This window comes from Nelusetta ayraudi, unplaced genomic scaffold (genome assembly GCF_046127955.1).
Source record: "Nelusetta ayraudi isolate G7.1 ecotype Tasmania unplaced genomic scaffold, CSIRO-AGI_Nayr_v1 ptg000020l, whole genome shotgun sequence".
NCBI lineage: Eukaryota > Metazoa > Chordata > Actinopteri > Tetraodontiformes > Monacanthidae > Nelusetta > Nelusetta ayraudi.
Window position 1 is genome coordinate 2,120,251 of NW_027466070.1, and position 21,932 is coordinate 2,142,182.

At 48.1% G+C, this 21,932-nt stretch overlaps 2 protein-coding genes across 2 annotated transcripts in view; one reads left to right on the forward strand and one right to left on the reverse strand.

Annotated features, from left to right (window-relative positions):
• edc3 (enhancer of mRNA decapping 3 homolog (S. cerevisiae)) overlaps nucleotides 1-21,932 on the forward strand; it is a 237,940-nt gene that overhangs the window by 161,910 nt on the left and 54,098 nt on the right. The gene's annotated exons all lie outside the window — the stretch shown is intronic.
• Nucleotides 3,912-21,530, reverse strand: cd82b (CD82 molecule b). The gene is made up of 9 exons (XM_076027386.1): nucleotides 21,377-21,530; nucleotides 16,860-16,932; nucleotides 15,179-15,251; nucleotides 11,266-11,390; nucleotides 10,109-10,183; nucleotides 8,418-8,516; nucleotides 7,036-7,209; nucleotides 6,064-6,147; nucleotides 3,912-5,548 (listed from the first exon to the last, which is right to left on the reverse strand). The coding sequence occupies exons 2-9, from the start codon at nucleotides 16,920-16,922 to the stop codon at nucleotides 5,471-5,473; spliced, it is 771 nt and encodes a 256-aa protein (XP_075883501.1). The 5' UTR covers nucleotides 16,923-16,932; nucleotides 21,377-21,530; the 3' UTR covers nucleotides 3,912-5,470.

Sequence of the window (21,932 nt, forward strand, 5' to 3'; positions counted from 1 at the left end):
GGAATCTGAGATAAAAATCAGCCTGCGTTGGAAGTGAGTCGACACAGAGGGAATGCATTCTGTGATAGCGCTTTGCAGCTCGGTGGCCAGTTCACAGAAAAATTGCCGTCGTTTGAGTCTGCAGACAAATAAAGTGTTCAGAGGAAAACAGATTTTTTTTTATTTTTTTTTTCGTGCATTCAGCAGAGTGTGAGGGCCGGAGACAAAATGCATCAGCCTCCATCTGCAGAGAGTCAGCATCCCTCTGAGCGGCGGAGCTCAACCGTGTGCAAAGGAAAATCAAGAAGAGATACAGCAGCAGCAGCAGCAGCAGCAGCAGCAGCAGCAGAAACGTGTGAACATCCACCCACAACAATGTGCTGCAAGGCTCCGGTGTGAGGGTGACAGGTGCATTATCATAGGTTAATGAGAAGCCTGGTGCTGCCTGCGGCTGCAGTCAGAGGAGCTCTGCCTCCACCAACACTACCATCAATCAGGTCACACACATACACACGCACACACACACACACACACACACAGAGAGATGCATTAACGCTACAGTTGCAGGCGAGCAAGCAAACCAACATCCTCAGGTAAGATACGCCGTGTGAGCCGATGGAGGAAACACTGGTGCAACAACATCGTAGCGGCGCGTCAGTGGGCCGAGATTGGAGGCGGAATGATGAGATATTTACAGAACAATGAGAGACAATTAGCAAAGTGGTTGGCAGCCCTCAGGTGTGATCAGGATCAGATGGTAACCACAGCAGCCGCCGCCTCAGCAGCAGCAGCAGCAGCAGCAGCAGCAGCAGCAGCAGCTGTGCTCGCCGGAAGGAGCCGACGGCGTTTCAGCTCGCTCAGATTCTCATCACGGCGGCCAGGCCGACGCTTTACGGAGCCATTTTCATTTCTGAGGTTGTGCGTTTCCACCGGAAAATCGTTTAGCAGCGTGAAGAATGAACTTACAGTGTGAGGACAGCAGCAGCAGCAGCAGCAGCAGCAGCAGCAGCAGCAGCAGCAGCAATGTTCCCTTTGGCCACGTCCACACGGCCTTTACAGAGTACTTTGCCCCGTGGTAATTATTTTCCTCATTAAAGGGTAATTATGAAAACGTCTTCCCTTGCAGTTTGCAACAAATAAAACTGAGAACATCGAGAACGGAGACACTCAAGCGGGGAACCAAGTCGCTAAATTGCTGCCTTAATGTGTCAGTCGTTAAACTTGCTGCGGTTGCTGGTGGACTTTGGATTTATTTCACGTATGAAGCACTATCTTTTTTGAAATTTAATTTAATTTAAATCAAAGAGACAAACCAGCTAATGCAGAGAGACTCATCCTTGCTGAGAACAACTGGACGACCTCTTTTCTCCTCTCCTGCGCACCTGAAGCTTGCCCTCTCACCTGCAGGGCAGACGCAGCGGAGCTGCAGCAGCCGTTCCCCAGGTCTTCGCTCAACTTCAGTGTCTCCGCGTGCAGGAGAGGTCGACCAGCCGCTCGCTCAGAGATTTGTCTTTCGACGGGGACTCCCGCCGCCGGGCTGCAGGACTGTTGGACTGTTGGAGGAGCTGATGGATCCACCTACGGATCTCTTCTACCAGGCCAGCGTGTGATTCACCGCTGATCAGATGAGCCCTGGCCCTGGGAGGTCACCTGGGCCTGACAGGGGATAGAGCTGGCTTGTTGTGTTACCATAGTGAAGCAAAGGAGTGATTTGTGTTTGTCAGATCTCTTCTTTTATTCCCCCACACATGAGCCCAGCGAGAGAGGTTGAAAACAGGAAGACAGGTCAGCGTGCTGCTGTGGAGGTGAGATCCACTGCTGAGTGACTCTGAGGCATCTGTCTGTGTGAGTGTGTGTGTGTGTGTTGTCTGAACATGTTGATGAACAGGATTGGGGGCGGGGGGGGTCTCACACACACACACACACACACACACACCCAGTTTGTCAGCAGCAGTGAAGCGGAGAGCAAAGGAAAACATGTCGATTCCAAGGTAAACACAACATCCTGGTTTCATTTGCACGGACGGCCCGCACGCCTGTGATCTCTGTAATTATTAAAACAAACAAACAAACAAACAAATAACAAACATAAAACATGCTGATGATGTTGAAAGTTTTCTTTTTTTGTTCCAAATGTCAACATGAACCTTTCACTTTAACTAGTGTTTTTCTCTCTCTCCTTTAGCTCATGATGATGATGATGATGATGATGATCATCATCATCATCATCATCATCATCATCATGTCCTAGGCTGAGGACTTACTGAGAGCCCAGTCTAAAAGATTATTTTCTCCCTTTCTTAGCCCATAAATATTCTATATTTTCTTTCTCGTTTTTTTGAATCAATATAATTTTCCTTCTTTTGCACTGCATTGTTGCTGTAATTGTGCCAAGTTCCCCAATGTGGGATGAATAGTCTTCTTCTAGCAAAATATAAAGAAATAGGGGGAGGTACCGTTTGTGTCTGGTCTGAGCGTGTTTGCTTGCCAGAGGAGCCCCGGTGCAGCACTCCCACGTGGCAACACCAAAGTCTTAGATAACTTTACATTTTATGCATTTGATTATGATTCTCTAGTTTTCATAGATAGATAGATAGATAGATAGATAAGATAGATAGATAGATAGATAAATAGATAAATAGATAGATAGATAGATAGATAGATAAATAGATAGATTGATTGATTGATAGATAGATAAATAGATAGATAGATAGATAAATAGATAGATAGATAGATAGATAGATAAATAGATAAATAGATAGATAAATAGATAGATAGATAGATAAATAGATAGATAGATAGATAGATCGATAGATAGATAAATAGATAGCTAGAAAGATAAATAGATAGATAGATAGATAGATAAATAGATAGATAGATAGATAGATAGATAGATAAATAGATAGATAGATAGATAGATAGATAGATAGATAGATAGATCGATAGATAAATAGATAGCTAGATAGATAGATAGATAAATAGATAGCTAGAAAGATAAATAGATAGATAGATAGATAGATAGATAGATAGATAGATCGATAGATAAATAGATAGCTAGATAGATTGATAGATAGATAAATAGATAGATAGATAAATAGATAGATAGATAGATAGATAGATAGATAGATAGATAAATAGATAGATAGATAGAGATCCAACATCAGTTTTCTTATAATCCTCAAAAAACTTTGGAGGGCTTCAACCGGCTTTGTGGGAACTTTAATTTAATTTGCCTCTCACAGATTGCACAGATGTTCCCCGGGGCTGATGTCTGCAGCTCGGAGCACAAGGCTGGATCTCCCTGAAGAGTCATCCCCACGAGACACCACTGAGCCGCCGCTCATTATTCCGGGGTTAAGTGTGGAAGAGAGGAGTGCAAGCAGATCAGGGGATGGGGGTTGTGTGTGTGCCGTGGTTGTGTTGTCTTAGTTGAAAAGCGGGGCTGCTTTAAGTCCTTTTTTACAACACGAGCTCTTCGTAATTAGATATCAGTTTGATATCAGCCTGAACATAGTGGATGTGAAGCCCCTTTGTTCTGTTCAACCACTGGACATTCTGAGGGAATTAAAGAGAGAACACAAAGAACAACAGTGGGACATCAGTTGGGTTGTGATGTCGATGCAACACGATGAAATAACCACAAACAAACCTGCAGCTACGAGACGAAAAAAGATCTTTCATAATATCCCCGTACACACACACACACACACACACACACACACACACACACACACACACACACACACACACACACACACACACACACACACACACACACGCCATGACGGATCCGCTGTGACTTGCACGGTCAAAGTTAACCGAACACTGCCACCTCCTGGTAGCTAATGGTACAGTACCTGCAAGAGACGGTTCAAATGTTCCTTTCGCTGCAGTTGCTCGAAGTGCGAGACCAGCAGTCACCAGTAGGCGTCTTGAAGATTTAGCTTTATTGACGCTTCTCAATAATATAAAAGACATTTTTAAAAACATGGCATTACAGGTAAACAAATATTTGTATTCTACATGGAATATTCTTTATTTTCTTATAAAAAAACAAAAAACGTTGAACATTTAACAAAAAAGCCTTCATGTCTCATTAAGTTAAATATCTCTTCTTTTTTTTTTCCAGCCAAGTGAAAATCAGATACAGACTCCTCCCTTCTGTGTTCAATCCAGATTAATTTTTTCAGTTTAAATCCTTGTTTAACCACTTTGTCCCTTTTGCCCCCCCACTTTCGTCCCTTCTTTGATCAACATCAATCGTCACCAATGTGGACTTTAAGGGCAGGTTGACAGTCAGACTGTGCCAGAACTTTTGTTGAACTCAGGTACAACAGGGATGACAGGTGGACTCTCCAACCGCTCCAATCCCTCCCATTCAGATAGAATTAGTGCTGATGAGTGGCTGCGGCAGTGACTCTCTGAGCATCAGGACCCTCGGACGGGACACCGGGAACAACAGCACGTCCAAAAGAAGGACACGTGGGTGAGCGACACGTTGAACGAGCACCGCCGACCTCCGGCTTGAGTCACGAGCACAGTTGTAAAAATAAAATAAAAAAAGATGACACAAGAATATATATATACATATATATGTACATTTAAAAAAAGACTTACTCAACACATTACCGACTCTAACTCGAGGCAAAACTAGTCATTTTGGAAAGCTAGCGGCGGCTTGGGCTGGCAGCGGGACACGCCCGGTGGAGCTGCTGGGTGTCGACGGAGGTTAATATCAGGGCTGCAGATGAAAGAGAGGAGCCCTGCAGCCCACCGACCGCAGCAGCCCAGCCCTGCCCTGCACCGCTGCTCCACAAACACCAGCTGCACCATCGCACAGCCGCCGCCAGCCTCCACCGGCCCCGCCCACGGAGCTGCTCCGGGACCCCGGCTCACCCAGAAAGTCACTAAAGTGCTCTTCTCTTCTACCGTTATGAAGCGCTTCTTCAAGGTGGAGGAAAACAAACAAACAAACAAAAAACAACACGCGTTTCGCAGAGGACTCAACTAAAAATGACAAACGTCCCCTTAAAATATCAACTGATGAGAGACAGCAGCGAGCCGCCGGGTTGGAGGGCCCAGAACTCGTCCAGCTTGAGTGAGATGAGTGAGACGTGTGTGTGTGTGTGTGTGTGTGTGTGCGTGTGTGTGTGTGTGTGTGTGTGTGTGTGGATGTGTGGGGGTGTGAGAAATCTGTGCAGCTGCTGAACAAGCTTAAACGGTGGAAACAGCTGTCTTAATTTGTGTTTGTGTGTGTGTGTGTGTGTGTGTGTGTGTGTGTGTGTGTGTGTGTGTGTGTGTGTTAGAGTGTAAGACAAGGAGACAATTAAACAGAGAGAGAGGAGAGGAAGAGTAGAAGGGAGGATAAATCTGTCCGTCCGTGTGTGTGTGTGTGTGTGTGTGTGTGTGTGTGTGTGTGTGTGTGTGTGTGTGTGTGTGTGTGTGTGTGTGTGTGTGTGTGTGTGTGTGTTGCGATGGCGCTGTCTTCTGCTCAGTACTTGGGCACTTTGGTGTAGTCCTCCTGGACGACGCTCCTGCACAGGCACATGGAGAGGATCATCCCGAGGAGCTGCAGGGAGTGATGGAGGTCGTCAGTTCGCCGATCAACGTGAAGGAGCGACAGCTTCAACAGACCGATTTCTCAGACCAAATATGGGACAATTTGACCCAAGCTGAAGAACAGCAGATTGCTGCACTGTCTTCTCCCTGCTGTCCATGTTTCATGTCTCTGGATGTTTCCTCACTGACAGATGCAGCTTCATGCTCGCTGTGCCAAGGCAAACACAATCGCTAAGTTCCTCCTTGACTTCTTTCACTTACTTGCTAGCCCTGGCTAATAGTTTGCAATGTCACAGTGAGCCACCGTCAGCTTCAGCAGGACGTCCAAAAGGAACGGCTCCACAGGTGGTTGTAAACAGAGGGCTAAATACACTGTTGCCTGCTGTGCATTATACCTGCTGTGAGGACGCTACACTGGGATGAAGCATCAGGCTGTCAAGCCTCCATATCACGGCCATGTTTTTAGTACGAAACAGAGCCTCTGACTGAAGTTTCTAAGAGGACGAGAACACAATTCTGAAATACCTCCACCACGGCCACGCCCACACAGATTCCCAGGATGATTCCGCAGTTTTCCAGAAGCCATTTCTCCACGCTGGTGATGCAGCCCTGGAGGGAGGGAGGGAGGGAGGGAGGAAGAGGTGAGGAGAAACACGGCACACAGGAGGAGACGCACAGCCGCAGCCTTTTCAAAACACCACACTGTTGGCTGGGCGTTCAGGCCGCCGAGGGGAAGAACAACACGGCTCCGTGGAGCCCAGGAAGTCTGAGGCGTCGGAGGGTTTGTGGAACACGCAGCGGCCTCGAACAATGGAGCCTTCCTCCCGTTTGTTCACATCGCACAGAAGAAAAATCGCTGTGCCCGGCCAGGCCAAGGCTGGCAGGCTCACACACTCTTGAGCCGCGCCCACTTCTGTCAATGATTGAGGGGATGGTGGGGGGGGCTTACGCCAGAGCACCCAGCTGCAGGTTCACACTCCTGCATCAAGGCAAATGTATGTATGAATGCAGGTATATATGAATCAAAGGCTACCGTTGGCCTCGCTGAGGACGGGCTGTCGACAAGCACAGCAATATACATTAAATACTGCCACTACTACTGCTACTGTATCGTGACCCTGAAGGGTCGGAGGGCGTCCACAGATGACATCTGTGGAGATGGAGATGAAGTTGTGCCTTTGCGCCTTCGTCAGAAAACTCATATCTGCCAATTCATTGAGCCAAACACTGAATGGAGCTGTTTAGCGCCTCTGACAGCCGCGAGCATCCACTCGGTAGGTCAGCTTCGTCATTCGTTTTGCTCACACTTTTGCCTGTGCAAACCTTGAGTGAGTCAGGTGTCGGTGAACCTGCAGCCGGGGGGGACGTGTGTTCGTGGCTGGCAGGGACTTCACGTTGAAGCTTCATCTTAACATCAGTCAGGACAACACTAGCGGCAACTTTCCGCACAGTTTCACCAGTCGCAGGTGTAGATGAAGAGGGAGGGTTTGGCCGTACCGTTTCAAAGATGGGCAGATCCGTGGACAGGTGCTCGCACAGACCCACGAGTCGGATGTCCGAGCCGGGCAGCGACGCGTTGCGGCAGGAGCACGAGTAGAGGTTCTGGGAGCTGTTCTTGATCACCAGGTTGTCAGACCAGTTGCTGGGATGTGTCCAGCCGCAGCAATCCATCTGGTGGAGGACCGAAGGCAGAGAAAAGGTGATTAAGTCAGGAGATGAGGCTGAGGTTGAGAAGCACATAAAAATGCAGTTTTTTTTTTTTTTTTTTTTTTATTTGCTGAAAACAGCATTCCAAGGCAAATGTCACCGTTTAAGAATTCCAGTAATGGGTCTCTTCCTGGCTGCAGACAGAGATAAGGAGCAAGAGGCTTGGCCACAATAAGAGGAAGCAAGAAACAAGAACGCTTGGTTTCTGCAGAATTGTTTTGTTGGCGTCAAACTAATGATTCCAATGGGGAAGCTACTTTAAAGTTAGCTGTTAGCTTTACACCGTGTTAGCTTCACACGATCACCATTTTTGTGCCGATCACTGATCAGTGAGTTTAAATAAGCCGATAACCGATCGCGTGAGGAGCAATATTTAAATTACTTGTTTATGTACTTATATACGTATGTGCTGTTTCCTGAGTATCAATAAAGTTGTTTGCTTTAGCATCCGTTTCGGAGTTTGCTTTTCTTTTTCTTTCTCCGCGCTGCGTTTCTTGAACTCGACATGTCTGCTCCTCTCACTTTGAAAAACTCCCACACCTCCGACATGTCTGTTTGTGTCGCCCGTGGATGTTGCCGTCGTGAAGATTCAAAGAAACTTTATTGTCCGTCACATGGCGACGGTACTCAAAACAGGAAGAGGCACAAAGGCGAAAATGAAGTTTTTTTGAATCACGAATCATTAGCTCTCGGATACAAACAAATAAACACGTCGATGCTGCGGCACTACTTTGGAGTAAACGAGACGGATGAAAAAAGTTTCAACACGACCATGACGTCATCGATCGGATCGGTGATTTATGACATGACGCCCGATCACGAACATTTCAAAAAAAAATGCCAAATATCGGCCGCTCCGATATAGCCGATATGATCGGTGTGAAGCTACTTTGAAGTGCAACCAAAGTTCCACACATCTTCAAGCCACCTTGAACATAGCTCCACCTCTATCCAGACTAAAAGCACTTCAAGCTTCACAAGAGTGAATTGAAACCAGAACTCTGGCAGGAGTTTGGTAGTTTCACCGCGGTTCATTAAAATGGAGAAACAGGCACGAGCGGCTGGTTTGCAGTGAGAAACATTGTGTTTCAAAGCGCCATCTGAGCAGCTGCCTACAGACAGCCGAGAAGGCTCACGTCATAGCTCACAGTTGTTGGTGCTGATCAACTCACCGTCCTCTGAACGTAGTCCCAGGTGTGTTCCGTGGTCCTGTTCAGGCCAGTGTAGTTCACAATCATGCCCTTCATGATGTTGGACATCTCGAATTTCAGCTGGAAAAAGCCAGATGAGAAAACAAGAACATTTATTGGCGATGCGTGGATTTGCAGCTAAAGCCAATATTTTAGACTTTACGCTTAAAACAGCAACAAAAAAAAAAAAATCCCCGAATGTCCAGAGCACTCAGCTGCTTGCTGAGTTTAAATAGTAAAAATACATCCTGCAATGACATGCGTGTTAGTTTGTGTTGCGCTGCACCAATTTCTGGAAGCAGCTCAAACCACAAGAAGAGTCCGATGGAAAAGCATGCGGTCGTTTTGAAGGTGTGACCTATTTAAACCTGTCGAACATTCCCAGGAACTCCGACCCAGGTCCACCTGTTGACTGAGGGTGTGTTTCCACCGGTTCTACACGGTTAGTGCCGGCCTCCTCGGTACCGAGTAGGGTTTCCACTGGCTCGGTTACCGCCTGCGTGAGCGTGGGCGGAGTTACGGCTGCACGACAGACCGAAGGTCCCTGGAAGATTTTTGTGCCTTCTGCGTCCCTGAAACCATTAGGCTTGACTTTTTGTATTGACCACGACAGTTTAGTAGGGCTCAGAATGATTTGGATATTTTGATATGATATCTTGCTTGCCCCACTTTTCAGTGTGCGCTAAACTGGCGCAAATCAACCAATTTGTGATGTCACAGAGGCCACAGACACCTATGCAACGTTTTCAATCTCTAACTCAGGGCTGATCTGCCGCTTCAAAGTCTTTGGCGCGTAAAAGTGATCAGAAGTCATTGGAATAATGTGGGCGCGTCGGGGCGGCTACATGTCCAAGCAGCTGAAGAACACGCATGTGAACATCTGAGCTTGCTGGAGAACTTTGCAGGCTGCGGCAGAAGTGGGCTGGAGCGCGGCTCTGTTCGGCCGGGCGAGACCGCAGGGCGGCCGCTGCACCGATCCTCCTTCACAAGTACACAGGACGTGAGCCACTACCTCACCCTTTTCTGGGAAAGGGCACCACCCTGCCCTGTGGTGAGCTTTAAACACAGGGAGCGTGCCTGAATCCACACGCATGCACGCACGCACGTATGCACGCTGCAGGGCCGACGGCTGAGGGAGCGACCCAATGAAAAAGCAGGCCCAGAGGCTGCTGTGTCCAAACACGACACTCCCTCTGCACAGGCAGTGCAAACAAACACGGCAGCGGCGCCTTTTGTTTTCGACTCCTGCTGCGACTGATCGGGCCGCTGATTAGAGGCAAAAAAAAAAAAAAAAAAAAAACCCTCAGCAATCAAGAGCGCTCACAGGCCACCTGCAGACAGGCCAGTCAGTGCTTCAAAACGCTCACGTAATCAAGCTGGACGAGGAAAAACAGCACGGCTGCACGAGAAGTCACAGGGAACTTTCAGTGAGAGTTTTACTTCCTTAAGTGGTTGCGTAAGGTACACGCTAACATCCTTTCCTTTTACACTGACTGAAGCAAAAACCGTGTTGTGTCAGCTGCCTGCGAGCTCGCTCGCTCAGCCAAGACAAACTTATGAGCGAATGAAGGCGGTCGCAGGAGTGAAAGGGGGAAAGTGGAAAAGGTCAGCAGACTGCGCGAGCGCTTCAAAACGGAAAAGCGGGAGGGGAAATTCAGTCGGCGACTTCTTACCCGATCTCTCTGGAAGTAGATGAGAACTCCAGCGGTCACCTGGGCGATCAGGATGAGCAGCAGGCACGTGAAGTACTGGAGGTCAAGGGAGCAAGAGTTTCTATTATTTATAAAAAACAGAACTAAAACGACCGTACAAATGAAACTGACATTTGACTGACAGATGACACCTGCAAAGCGCGTACATTCAAACAACAAATGTCAAGCAGTCGCAATAGTACGAAATAAATGACTTTAACAGAGTAGCTTATGGCAACAACAGAAAGCTGCTTACTTACTCAAGAGGTCAACAACACACAACTCATTAATAGCAATAGTACTGGACAGCTATAATGTGGATGCAGATACCACAAATAAATATCAAAGTTGCTGTGGGTGCAGCACTTGTTCAGTAGCAGGTCCAGTATTACCTTCAGTTTCACTGTGTGTGAGTGTGCGTGTGTGTGTGTGTGTGTGTGTGTCAATATAGTATTTATAATTCAGTTCTGCTGCACATTACCGTCAGGCAGACAACTTCACCTTTCTGTTGTTAGCGCTTCAGCTTAGATGCTTAAATCAAATCCCAGCGGGAAGAAGGAAAGCTAACAACCTTCTATCCGCTCGCATTTGGGTCTTTCCACAAACCCTGCTGCTGCTGCGTGCATGCGTGTGTGTGTGTGTGTGTGTGTGTGTGTGTGTGTGCACGTGCAGCAGCCAGCTGGTCACTGTCAGTGGGGGGAAGTGGAGAAGTAGGTCACGGCAGCTCTTCAGTTAACCCCCAGCAGGTTTTAACGCTGGTCGGGGTCATGAACCCCCCTGTCCCCCCCCTGCCTGTTCATGTTGCACCCCCACCTGCATCTGACTGGCTTTATCCCCCGTCGCCCACCAGGATCCACACACATGCTGCGAGCCCTGAGCCCTGAGCCCTGAGCCCTGAGCACAGAGGCCACACGTAAGCTGCACTGTCAGCGGGAATCTATCAGGCCTCCTTAGTCAGCCAGGCCTTGACGCACTGCGGTGAACGATTTGCTCTAAAACACATTAGGGGTCCTCGCCAGCTGCTTGTAACATAAACTAGACTTTGCCTGGCAATGTGTTTTTCCGTTCAGCGGCGAGAATTTAAAAAAAAAGAAAGAAAGGAAGGAAGAAAGAAAGAAAGAAAGAAAGCAGTCCCTCACCAAACCCAGCAGGCAGCGGATCTCGTAGATGGCTCCGATGCAGCCGAAGAAGCCCATGGCCATGGACAAGGAGCCCACCGCGATCAGGATGTAGGAGGCCACTTTGACCGTGTGGGAGGATTCCTCTGATGGACAGAGACGGAAAAAAGACATGAGTGCAGAAAAACAAGAGTCAGTTTAATACCAATTTATCAGTTCAACTGGGGGGGGGGGGAGGCGATGATTCACGGCGCGCATCATTAACTTGTCTCGTCTAACGTCAGCGCATTTATTATTCTAACACAATATTATTGTAACAGGCCACTGGAGGGAGCTGGACCGAGACAAGACGAGAGAGCCGCCGCCGCCACCGCCGCAAGAGGAATTGATTTGCTCGCTGGTATGTGGAGAGCTCCGTGAGAGGGTGAGAGACCCGGCCAGGAGATGGATGAGAGGGTTGGCGCGGCGATAGCGTGGAGCGGCGACGTGGCCGCCTGCTATCTGGAGCTGGAGGAGCTCCAGGGAGGAGCTCCAGGGAGGAGCTGGAGGAGCTCCAGAGAGGAGCTCCAGAGAGGAGCTGGAGGAGCTCCAGAGAGGAGCTCCAGGGAGGAGCTCCAGGGAGGAGCTCCAGGGAGGAGGAGCTCCGGTCCCTTCGTCACACTGGCAGCTGGTTCTGCTCTGGCACAATGTTGCCTCTCCAAACACGACTGCGGCCGCGTCAAAAGAAATTAAAGGACCTCCTCTCCCCCACCCGCGGGGCCTCACACACACACGCACACACACACACACGTTGTGATGATGTGCGACACGTGTTTACCTAACGTCGCTGGAGAGCCGTAATGACAGTTATTACCCTGCTGGAGGATCACCACTTTCTCCCCGGCCGTATTTAGTCAATAGCACAGAGTCTCTGTGCAAAGGAGAAGTGGAAGGTCAAACCCCCGCCCCGCCCCGCCCTTTCTTTCTGCGTACATCACATCACATCACAGGCCAGTTAATTGTGGGAAGCGCAGCTGAGACGCATGTTTCCCCTGCAGCCCCGGCGATTAGAGGAGGCTTGTTCCAGTAAAAAAAATGCAGCAGCAGGGGGCAGAAATGTCAAACAACGCCGAGGCGAACCTCAAAATACATCCCGGCTGTGACCACTTCTGGAGTTTCTAATTGGGACGTTCTTTCTGTGGGGAGGAGGAGGATGAGGAGGAGGAGGAGGGCAGCAGCCTGAAGGCACCAAACCACTCAGTAGAACCGTGTTGTAACGCTGCTCTTGTTGTTGGAGGATTTATTACTATTTTCTGTGTTTCCAAGCTCACTTCAGACTCGACAGACTTGAAGTGTTTCCCCAGACCTTCGGCTTGTCAACGGCACAGTGCTGCTGGACGGGCAGCAGCGTCTCTGTGCTGCGGTCACTTCTCTCTCTCTCTCTCTCTCTCTCTCTCTCTCTCTCTCTCTCTCTCTCTCTCTCTCTCTCTCTCTCTCTTCTCGAGTCGGTGTGACTTTGCCTGCTCACGCCGCTCTTCTGCCGCGTAACACGGCAAAGAAAAAAAAAAAAAGTATGTCTGCCGCCGCATACGGTCTCCCCAAATAGTCGACTGGGTGGTTTCCATGAAGTCGTTCGTTTTTTTTTCTTCCTCTATTTAACGAGGCAGGAGCTGCGGCGCTCTGAGGCCGAGTCTTTCTGTAAACATGACGGGAGCCACATGCTGCTGTGGAGCAAAGTCAAGTGAAGAGAGGAGGGGCCAGATTTAAAAAAGACAAATGTGTGCGATTAAGCAGCTCTCTTAGTTTTGTAATAATGAAAAAAACCTGCCACGTCCTCCTGACAGACTGGGTTTTTACCACGAGTAGGAACACATCTGCCGTTCCGTACTTTGCTTCGCTGAATGTTCTGGGTCACAGACTCTGTTTAGAAACCAGCGCAAGTCAGAGGGAGACATTCACGGCATTATAAGACCGAGCTTAAAATATTAACATCTCTGTACTGAAACAAAGCGGCCTGAAACAGAAAAAAAAAACAAAACAAGCTCACACAGTAACTCTCAGTTCATGCCGACAGCTGCAGAGGCTTCTATTAATAAAACAAGAATGGAAACAGATCCTGTTTATGGCGAAGCGATGGTACAGCTTCAGAAGGGGGACGGACAAAGTCAATAAACAGAGCATCGCTGCTTTTTGTTCCACAGCAGGCCAGTGAGTTTGGGAAGAAAAAAAAAGGGGGGAGCCGGCGAGGAAGGGTAGGAGAGAAGGAGGAGGAGGAGGAGGAGGAGGAGGAGGAGGAGGAGGAGGAGTCTCTCGGTTGAGTCAAGTTCGAAACGCGAAACAAAAATACGCGGCGGGGAGGAGGAGGTCAGGGAGCTGCACACAGAAGGGGAAATCCTCGGGGTCTCAGGGACGCAAGACCTCCGCTATCTCCGGAGCAGCAGCCGGACTATCAGAACAATAAGTGCGTCTGGCCAGGCTGACGGGTACTTTATGTTGAGGACGCAGTGCCGCAGATAAGACGGCCGGGCTCTTGGAGGACCTTGGGAGGGATTCCACTCTGGCCGACTGACCTCCAACGCTCACAAAGACAAAGCTCCGCCCCAGCGGTCGGGACGCCAAGGCCAGATGCGGTCGAGAGTCGAGTCAAAGCAGCAGACATGCAGACTAAATATAGACTCCATCTGCTCTACTCAGGAAAAAAACTTACCAAGGTTATGGTAAATCAAGGCAAATAAAAAGAATAATAATTATGGCTCGCAAATGATGCAAAATTAATACTGCATAACAGTGTTTTCTGAGAGTTTTCTTTCAGAAAGTTGTGTCTCTAGCCTGTCTGCCAGTGAACTCCATCATTAACCTCTTTTGTCTGGTGAACTTTCCAGAAAGTATGTGCGTTGCTTAAACACACAACTATAGAAATGAGCTCTTTGTGATGTCACAAAAAGCACAGCACATTCGCAGACACCTCTCCCACGTTAAGAACAACAGCCAGACGCTAGAACTGATGCTTTTAGCGTTAGCAGCAAGGATGCTAAAACCCAACAATCCTGCTATCCTGGATGATAATGTGAAAGTGGATATACCCGACCCAGAGGATATCTTGGAGAGAAAACAAGAAACAATTTCTGACTTCCTGCACATTCTGCGGTAGCAGATAAAGAATTTCTCCACGGAGGCCTTGGTTAGGGGGAAACCTTCGCTGCAGCTCTCAGCAGTGCCCCATCTGGGAAGAACACACTGAGAGCATTTAGAAGACGATTTATGGCCGGCAAAGGTTTCCATTCGTGGATTTCGTCCCTTTTTTTCCCGGGCCAGAGTGGAACTGGATTTGATTATGTTCTCGGCAGTGTCTTCGCAGTTAGACGGGGAGTAAGATAAACCATCAGCTGTGGCGAGGCTAATGAGTTTAGGGGAGAATACGAGTCGGAGGTCGGCTCTCTCCCCCCTCTGCCACACGGCGGCTTCAAATAGTGGAGGTTCTGTGTGTGCAACTCTGCCGTCTGGGGAGCACAGAGTCATTTAAGTTCAACTCTGAGGAAACCGTGGGGGGCGGAGTCAAGTTTCTGATTTTTTTTTTTTTTTTTTTCTGGTCTTAAACCTCGCACGTCTCCCCACAAACCAACTCCCTCGATCCTCACAGGTTTCTTCCTCTGCTTGTATCTGTGTCTCAGCGTAAGAGCTTTCCCAGCAGCTCAAGCCTGCAGAGTTCAACAGTAAATCACATTCATGGTTTGGTGCAAACATCCTCTTTGCGGCTCCCTGGGAATGATTCCTATGGGATAAAATTCCCAAAAGCAAAAGGGTGAACAAAAAAAGAACAGGAAGGCACACATCTTGATCTCTAGCTCCACTTCACTGCACTCCAGGGTGCTGAAATACAGAAGCGGTGACTGTTTGCTGAAAAGTCAGCTGTGTGTGTGTGTGTGTGTGTGTGTGTTTGACAAATAACACTCACGGAGAACAGCGATGAAGCTCTGGTTATCAAACAGGACCCAGAGGCCGAAGCCCATGATCAATATTCCAAAGATCTGCAGGGAAGAGACGTTGAAAAATCATGATAGAATCACACATGAAATTCTCCACACAGTCAATTGAGAAACGTGATTGAAAGAACATTCCGTCAGTCATCTTTCGTAGACTCATATCATCCACATCCTGTCTTCACCGCCAACCTGCATCACTTCCTGCCAACGTGGCGGACAACATTTTTTAATGTGCTTCACAGTTTCACGGCGGAAACTAACTGTTGCTGAAGTCAGTCAGGATCAAAAACTGATCGGGGACAGAAGCATAAAGCATTTTTTTATTTATTTATTTATTCATTTTTTATTTTTATGATGGCATCTTAATGGAAAAATATTGACCCGTCCTGACAAAACTGCAGCCGCCAGCCATTGTTTACAGGCATTCAGCATCTCCACGTCTTGTTGCAACTAATGTCGCAACTGACGCGGGTGGCGCAATAGAATTTCAAGGGGAGGTTTTCAAGTTGCGCCACTGAGATCTAAGATCAGCGGATGAGTGTCTTTGAAGACGCACAATTTTGAATCTTGACGGTCACGTTGAGATTTTTAATAAGATATCATCCCAGACAGATAACACTGCCGTGCCGTGTCGAAAATCTACTTTGCCGTCACTCGTCAGTGGGACTGAACCATCTCGGCATCTAAAAAGCTCCAGAAGACCCTGCTTCCCCTCAGCGTACCCTTCTGCGACGGGCAGAACTTCAGTGTAATTAAGAATGCCCCTTGTTTAGAGCATGTGTGTGTAATGAGGACCAAACACAGGGAGGAGATGAGAGGCTTCGTCGATTCGCCAGCTTCACCACTGGGATCCCTCGTCCCTCCTCAAAAAGCCCCAAACGGTCATTAAAGGCGCGCCGAGGAGCTGCTCGCTGAGGGGGAACTGCTCTGCTGAGCTGCAGCCATCATTAGCCCACCACTTCCTGCCCCCCTCACCTCCTCCACTGGCTTAACCTCTTCACATGGACACACACACACACACACACACACACACACACACACACACACACACACACACACACGCTTCCTATTAGACAGTGTTTGTTAACTTCAAACGGCGCTGCGTCAGCTTTACAGCCAGTCTTATAGGAGAGTTCTGGGCATCCTCTCTCACGTGAGGCAGCTTTAAGAGCCTGGCGCAAACACCCTCACCCACCCCCCCCCCACGACACGTACTACGTGTTGCTGCCGTGGTCAAGAGGAACACAAGCAGAAACCATCTGCTGCCTGTGCTTTGGGGCTTTTTTTCTGCCTCCGAGCAGGTCGCTGGAGAACAATCATTTCTGCGTCTCCTGCGATACTCCAGTGAGGAGGAAGCTTGCACAAACAGCAACAGGTCTCGGGCACCACGTGCCTTTCATTATCGGCGTGTGTGTGTGTGTGTGTGTGTGTGTGGATTGGCGAGAGGTCGCCTGCTTATCGTAGGCACACAACAGAGCCGCTGACAGAGCGCAGGGCCTTGAGAGAGAGAGAGAGAGAGAGAGAGAGAGAGAGAGGGAGAGAGAGAGAGAGAGAGAGAGAGACGCCAGCAATCACACTTGAAGTGACCGCACGCCAGGACGGGAAGCTGCAGAGCAAGGTCTTGTCAAAATAAAGAAGAAGTAAATTACTTACAAAAAAGAGGAGGTTGAAGAGGAATAGAAAGTACTTGGTGACGGTGATGCATCCTTTCGCCATGGTGATGTCTCTAGATAGGGAAATAAAGCAGAACATTGCGGTTATTTGCCTGAGATCAAGATAGAGGAGGACGGTGCCGGTGTGTGAGAAAGTAAACAGACCTCAAAGCACCGTGGACAAATATTAGCGATCATTGGGGATGTTTACAAATAATCGATTATTATGGATTAAATTGCTGATGAAGAATTCAATCAATTCAATCATAATTTCAACAGCCAGATTTTTCTGCTCAACCGGCTGCAACACTTCCATTCAGTCACTACAGGCTTTTAAATGGGCTTTTATCCTAATGGCACTTGAATAGAAAACAAGCCTATAAACAAGTGAAACCACCATTACCATTATGCAGAAATGCAAGAACACGCGGTTATGAAAAGAGCCGCCGCTGACACAAACAGAAGGAAACTAATGTTGAGACGCACTCGGCGAAAGTCTCGCAGTTTTCCGGTAATGGTGCTCTGGTAGGAGGTGTTTTATCTTTAAAACTGTGACTGTGAGGCGAGGCTGCTGCCGCCACGGAGGCAAAGCACAGTTGAGACAGTCTGCTGTTGAATCAGAGCCTCGAAGGAGGCAGGAGCGTCTTGACATTATGGGTTTGGGCTCGTCCCACGTGTGTGTTAACGACAGTCATTCAAGACGCAGCGGCGAGCGCCGTTTCCTCCGCAACAGACACGAGCCCAAGTGACTTTGCAGTGAGTAACACGTTCCGCTGAGGAAACACCTGTAAGCCAGGCGGCCGGCACCACATGCTCGGCGCCGCGCGAACACTTCATGAAACTCCCGACGTGACACGACTCAGTCCGGCCAAAGAAAATATTGGCCCCAGCCAGATATATTTTCCTTCGCTGGGAGCACTGAAAATACAAGCAGCCATCGTGGTCACCGAGGACTCTCAAAATATCCTGGCAAGACCACTCGGATAAGGTGAACAAACTTTTCCGTTCTCTCAACTTTTGGTGCACGGAGACTTCAGTTTCTTCTGGAAATGTAAGAATGTGACAAAGGTGCGGAGGTTTTGCTCTCGTTGCTGCAGAAGCAGCTGTCGTCTGTCGTCTGTTAGGGCTCACTGCTAGATTAGATCTTTAGACCCGTCTCGTCTTCATGAGAAGTGATGGTAATAAGAACGCAGGAAACCCCAGTGACTGTACTTTACCAAAACACGCAGTGGTGTTAAGTAATGGTAAAGTACCGTATTTCATTCTATCTCTGGGAAAACCCTGACCTCGGAGCACTGATCTAATTCACATAGCAGTCACGTGACCAGAACATGCACTGAAACTATTCTTACTTGCAAACATACTTAACATATTTGGTATCAGGTCGATTGAGCAGTCACTTCCTCAATGTTTTTGCTCTTATCTAAGCAGCTGAGTATCTAAGTAGCTGCTGGTTGGCACAGACGGTTATTTAAAAAAAAAAAAAACACACATTTGCATCAGAAAAAAAGGACCAGGCCTCTCAAGAGATGGCCGGGGTCAATGAGACTATGTACAGTGACCTGGACTGACTAATCACACGCACATGATAGCATCAATAACAACACTATTTCATGTATACAAAACCGACACAGGCCTGACCAAAAGCAACACAGCAGATAGGCCCCACAGAGCAGATAATCCTTAAAGGAGATTGTTGGTCTTTATGTCTCGATGGTGAGCAGCAGTGCGGATTAAAACAGGCTTAGTTATGAAAGCCATTGTTTGTTGACTGCCCCCCCCCCCCACCACCACCAAATCCTCCTTTGTCCATCTGAAAAGAATTTCCAACAATGTCTCGATGCAACCTATTATGCTTTTTTTTTTTTTTTTTTTCGAGCAATAAAAAGCCAATGCCAATTCATGCTGAAGCAGATGACAGACTGTGCTGAGGTTTGCTGCAAAACCAAATTATAATCATTACTTTGGCCGTACATTCTGCAGTAGAGTAGAGCCAAACATACCAAATAACGATCCCACTGTAATAACATACCGTATGACTAATTCATAACGCTGCGGACGTCACAAAAAGATGTGAACAGGGTTTTTAGATGGGGAAAAAAAACATGTGCAATTAAGACATGGCCAACCACTGTGCAGAGGGCTTTATCAGTTTTTAGCTCGCACTCTGTTGGAATTTGCAGGCAGGGCGGGCGGGCGGGCGGGCGGCCGGTGTTTCAGTGGAAACTGTTTGCACATTGAGAAGCCATCGGGGACAAGTGGTGATTGCAGATGGCAGAGGACGCGTCATGAAAGCCAATACACATCGACTACGGCCTAAACGGGCTCCGTGCCAGCAGTCTTCTCCCAGCCGCCACCTCCAATGGTTTTCATGACCCACTTATGCATCTGTGATGCCGTCACGCTGGCCCAAAAAACCTGCACACGCCATCCTGATTCCAAAGCCCTTAATACCACCCGCCAGAATCCAGCGACAGTGTTTGGATGCAGCAGCTCTCTGGCAATATTGGGATTCCATTTTAAGAAAAATAAATAAATAAATAAAAAAAAAAGGCCAAAGAACAGCAATACAATTTTGATGGTCAGTAAAATCTGGAGATATTTTTGTCTCTTTAAATCCCACCGTGTCCACCTGACCTCCAATAAAGGACAGAAGTCTCATATTATGAGTCAATGGCACTCCCACAGTATGACGTGAAAATGAGAACTCCCCAAAAGTACTCCAGCACCAAGTCATTACCCACAGTGCCGTGAAACAGACGAAGCATTGATGACAAGCAGACCTGACTAATACTGGAATTCACACAAGAATTCTCATACCAATAGCTGTACCTATAAAAGTTTTAGTGTTTTTTTTTGTTTTTTTTTCAATACAAAACAGCTTTACTTTTTCACAAAAAACATGTTGGCTGCTATGTAAACATCTTTCAAAACAAGGTCACATTTTCTTGTGCTTCCATTTAAAAACATCCCACATGCCGCAAGATGAACCTCACAGATGAGTCTGTTGCCTCTAAACAGGAAATGGTGATATATATTTTTTTTTTATTTTTTTTTAAACAATAACCTGAATGTGTCTTATCTTGACATTTGCCCACAATGTTGTGCTGTTACATTTCAACGGTAAATTATGCAATAGTTTTAGCTCTTCGGAAATTCTCTGTAGTACCCTGCACTTTTCAAACACGCAGGCAAAGCAACTCAACACTCAACGGCTAACGGTGCTCATCGAGGAGGAGGTGGACAATGAAACAGTCGCAACTTCACGTTGTGCCTTCTTTGGAGTTGGTGGATGAAACTTTGTAATGTCAGACGCTGCCACCAAGGGAGAACTGTAGAAATGTTGGGGGTTTTTTTTGAAAAAGAAAAAAAAAAAAGAGTTGGCCTCTGTTTTCTTTTCTATGTCGCAAACACTCTCATGCGTAAAACGACTGACACAAATCTGACAGGGCCTGAACACAGGGGGGTTATTTCCCTCAATGCAGTACACAAACCAACATCTGTGGAGAAGCAGTTGAATCCCCAGAGGAAATACGCATATCTGAGGCAAATGAAATACACACTTTTGGGGGGCGGCGTGCCAAATATACACCTATATTGCTGCCCGTATGACCTTTGGACCCGCCTCCAGCTCTTTATGGCACTTTAACATTCCATTACATGGTCTTGTGGGTGACGGTGCCAGCTCCTTTTTCCGTTACTTCTGCCACTGTGAGTGAAATAAGTTGCCCCTCAGCGTCAGAGATGTTTCTCCCATCCCTTCCTCCAAATCTGATGATGTGATGATGATGGTGAGGCTTCACCCCCCCACCCCCCACTCCCCCAACCTCACCTGTTACGTCTTGGTCTCCTCTTTTGATGGTGTGTGTGTGTGTGCTTGTATATCAGGCAAATGCCCTTTTTTTTTTTTTTTTTTTTTTTTGAAGTAAGGAATTTATATTATGGAAGAAAAACAAGTAAACGTACAGTTTCGGTAAAAACCCACTTCCTCGATCATTTGGCGGAAAACCTCAAGACGCGTGTCGTCAAGTTATTGTGACACGAGGAGAATTAAGAGACCCCCGAGAGATGAACCGTTCTCACGCGCGTTTTCACAGTCGTGGGTCCGACCGACGTCTGCTGAAACCATTGGAGCGAGAACACGCAGACAGATGTGTGTGTGTGTGTGGGGGGGGGGGGGGGGGGGCAAGGGCAAATGAAATGACTCGTGGAGCCCCACAGCATCGGAACGACCGCTGGGTTGTTTGTTTTTTCTGTCACAGAGAGCGGTGAGCTGTTTGTTTCTTACACAGAGGCCGAGTTTCAAAGCGTTGGCAGCCTTTCTGTTCTCCTGGGGTTCCCCGACTCGCAGCTTAGCCGAACATGTCGGCGACCCTGGCCGCCGTAACGGTTCCCCGCAGAACCCCCCAGGTAAAGTGAAGTTTAGCGAGGGGAGCGAGGATCCTCGTCGAAGCCTTGACGTCAAGGCTTCGAAGGAAAGGGAAAGGAAAGGGAACAAAAGCGGCAGCAAAAACTTACTTTTGCTCGTTGCTTGACGGAGACTCGGCTGCCGCGTCTTCTGCGTCTGTCTCGACCTTCTCTGTCCGCGGGGCGGCCGCTTCCAGCGCTCGTGAGAACCAAGTAGGTTGAGTGCGCGCGCGTGTGTCGCTGTGCGTCCAGGCAAAGTTGTTCCCGTTCACACCCCCACGGCAGCAGCAGCAGCAGCAGAGGCAGAGGCAACAGTCTGCGCTGCTATTAACCCTCCCCTGTCCGACTGGGGGTGGGGGGGGCAAAGAGCCATGACGACAGAAGGAATAGAAGCTGCGTCTTATAAAGCCGCGTTCGACATTTAGAACCAACTTCGGTGGAGCGTTGTGGAAGATTATACAACATCCGATGGCTGCGAGGTTCACTGCGAACCACGTTCAAGGAGATCATGAGGATATCTTACCTGACCTCAGAGTAGTCCACGTTCTGGCCTACAGCATCTTCACCTGGTGATGATGCGATAGGCGACCCCCCCCCCCCCCCCCCTCTTCATAAGGAAACCTGCTAATCAAGTTCAATAAATCCTCATTAATAAATGCATGGTTTG

Coding starts and splice junctions, on each gene's coding strand:
- cd82b (XM_076027386.1), bottom strand. CDS start 16,922: ATGGCGAAAGGATGCATCACCGTCACCAAGTACTTTCTATTCCTCTTC. Junction 7,210..8,417: donor GGGACTACGTTCAGAGGACG/GTGAGTTGATCA, acceptor GTCCTCCACCAG/ATGGATTGCTGCGGCTGGAC. Junction 5,549..6,063: donor TGGGCGTGGCCGTGGTGGAG/GTATTTCAGAAT, acceptor CACTCCCTGCAG/CTCCTCGGGATGATCCTCTC.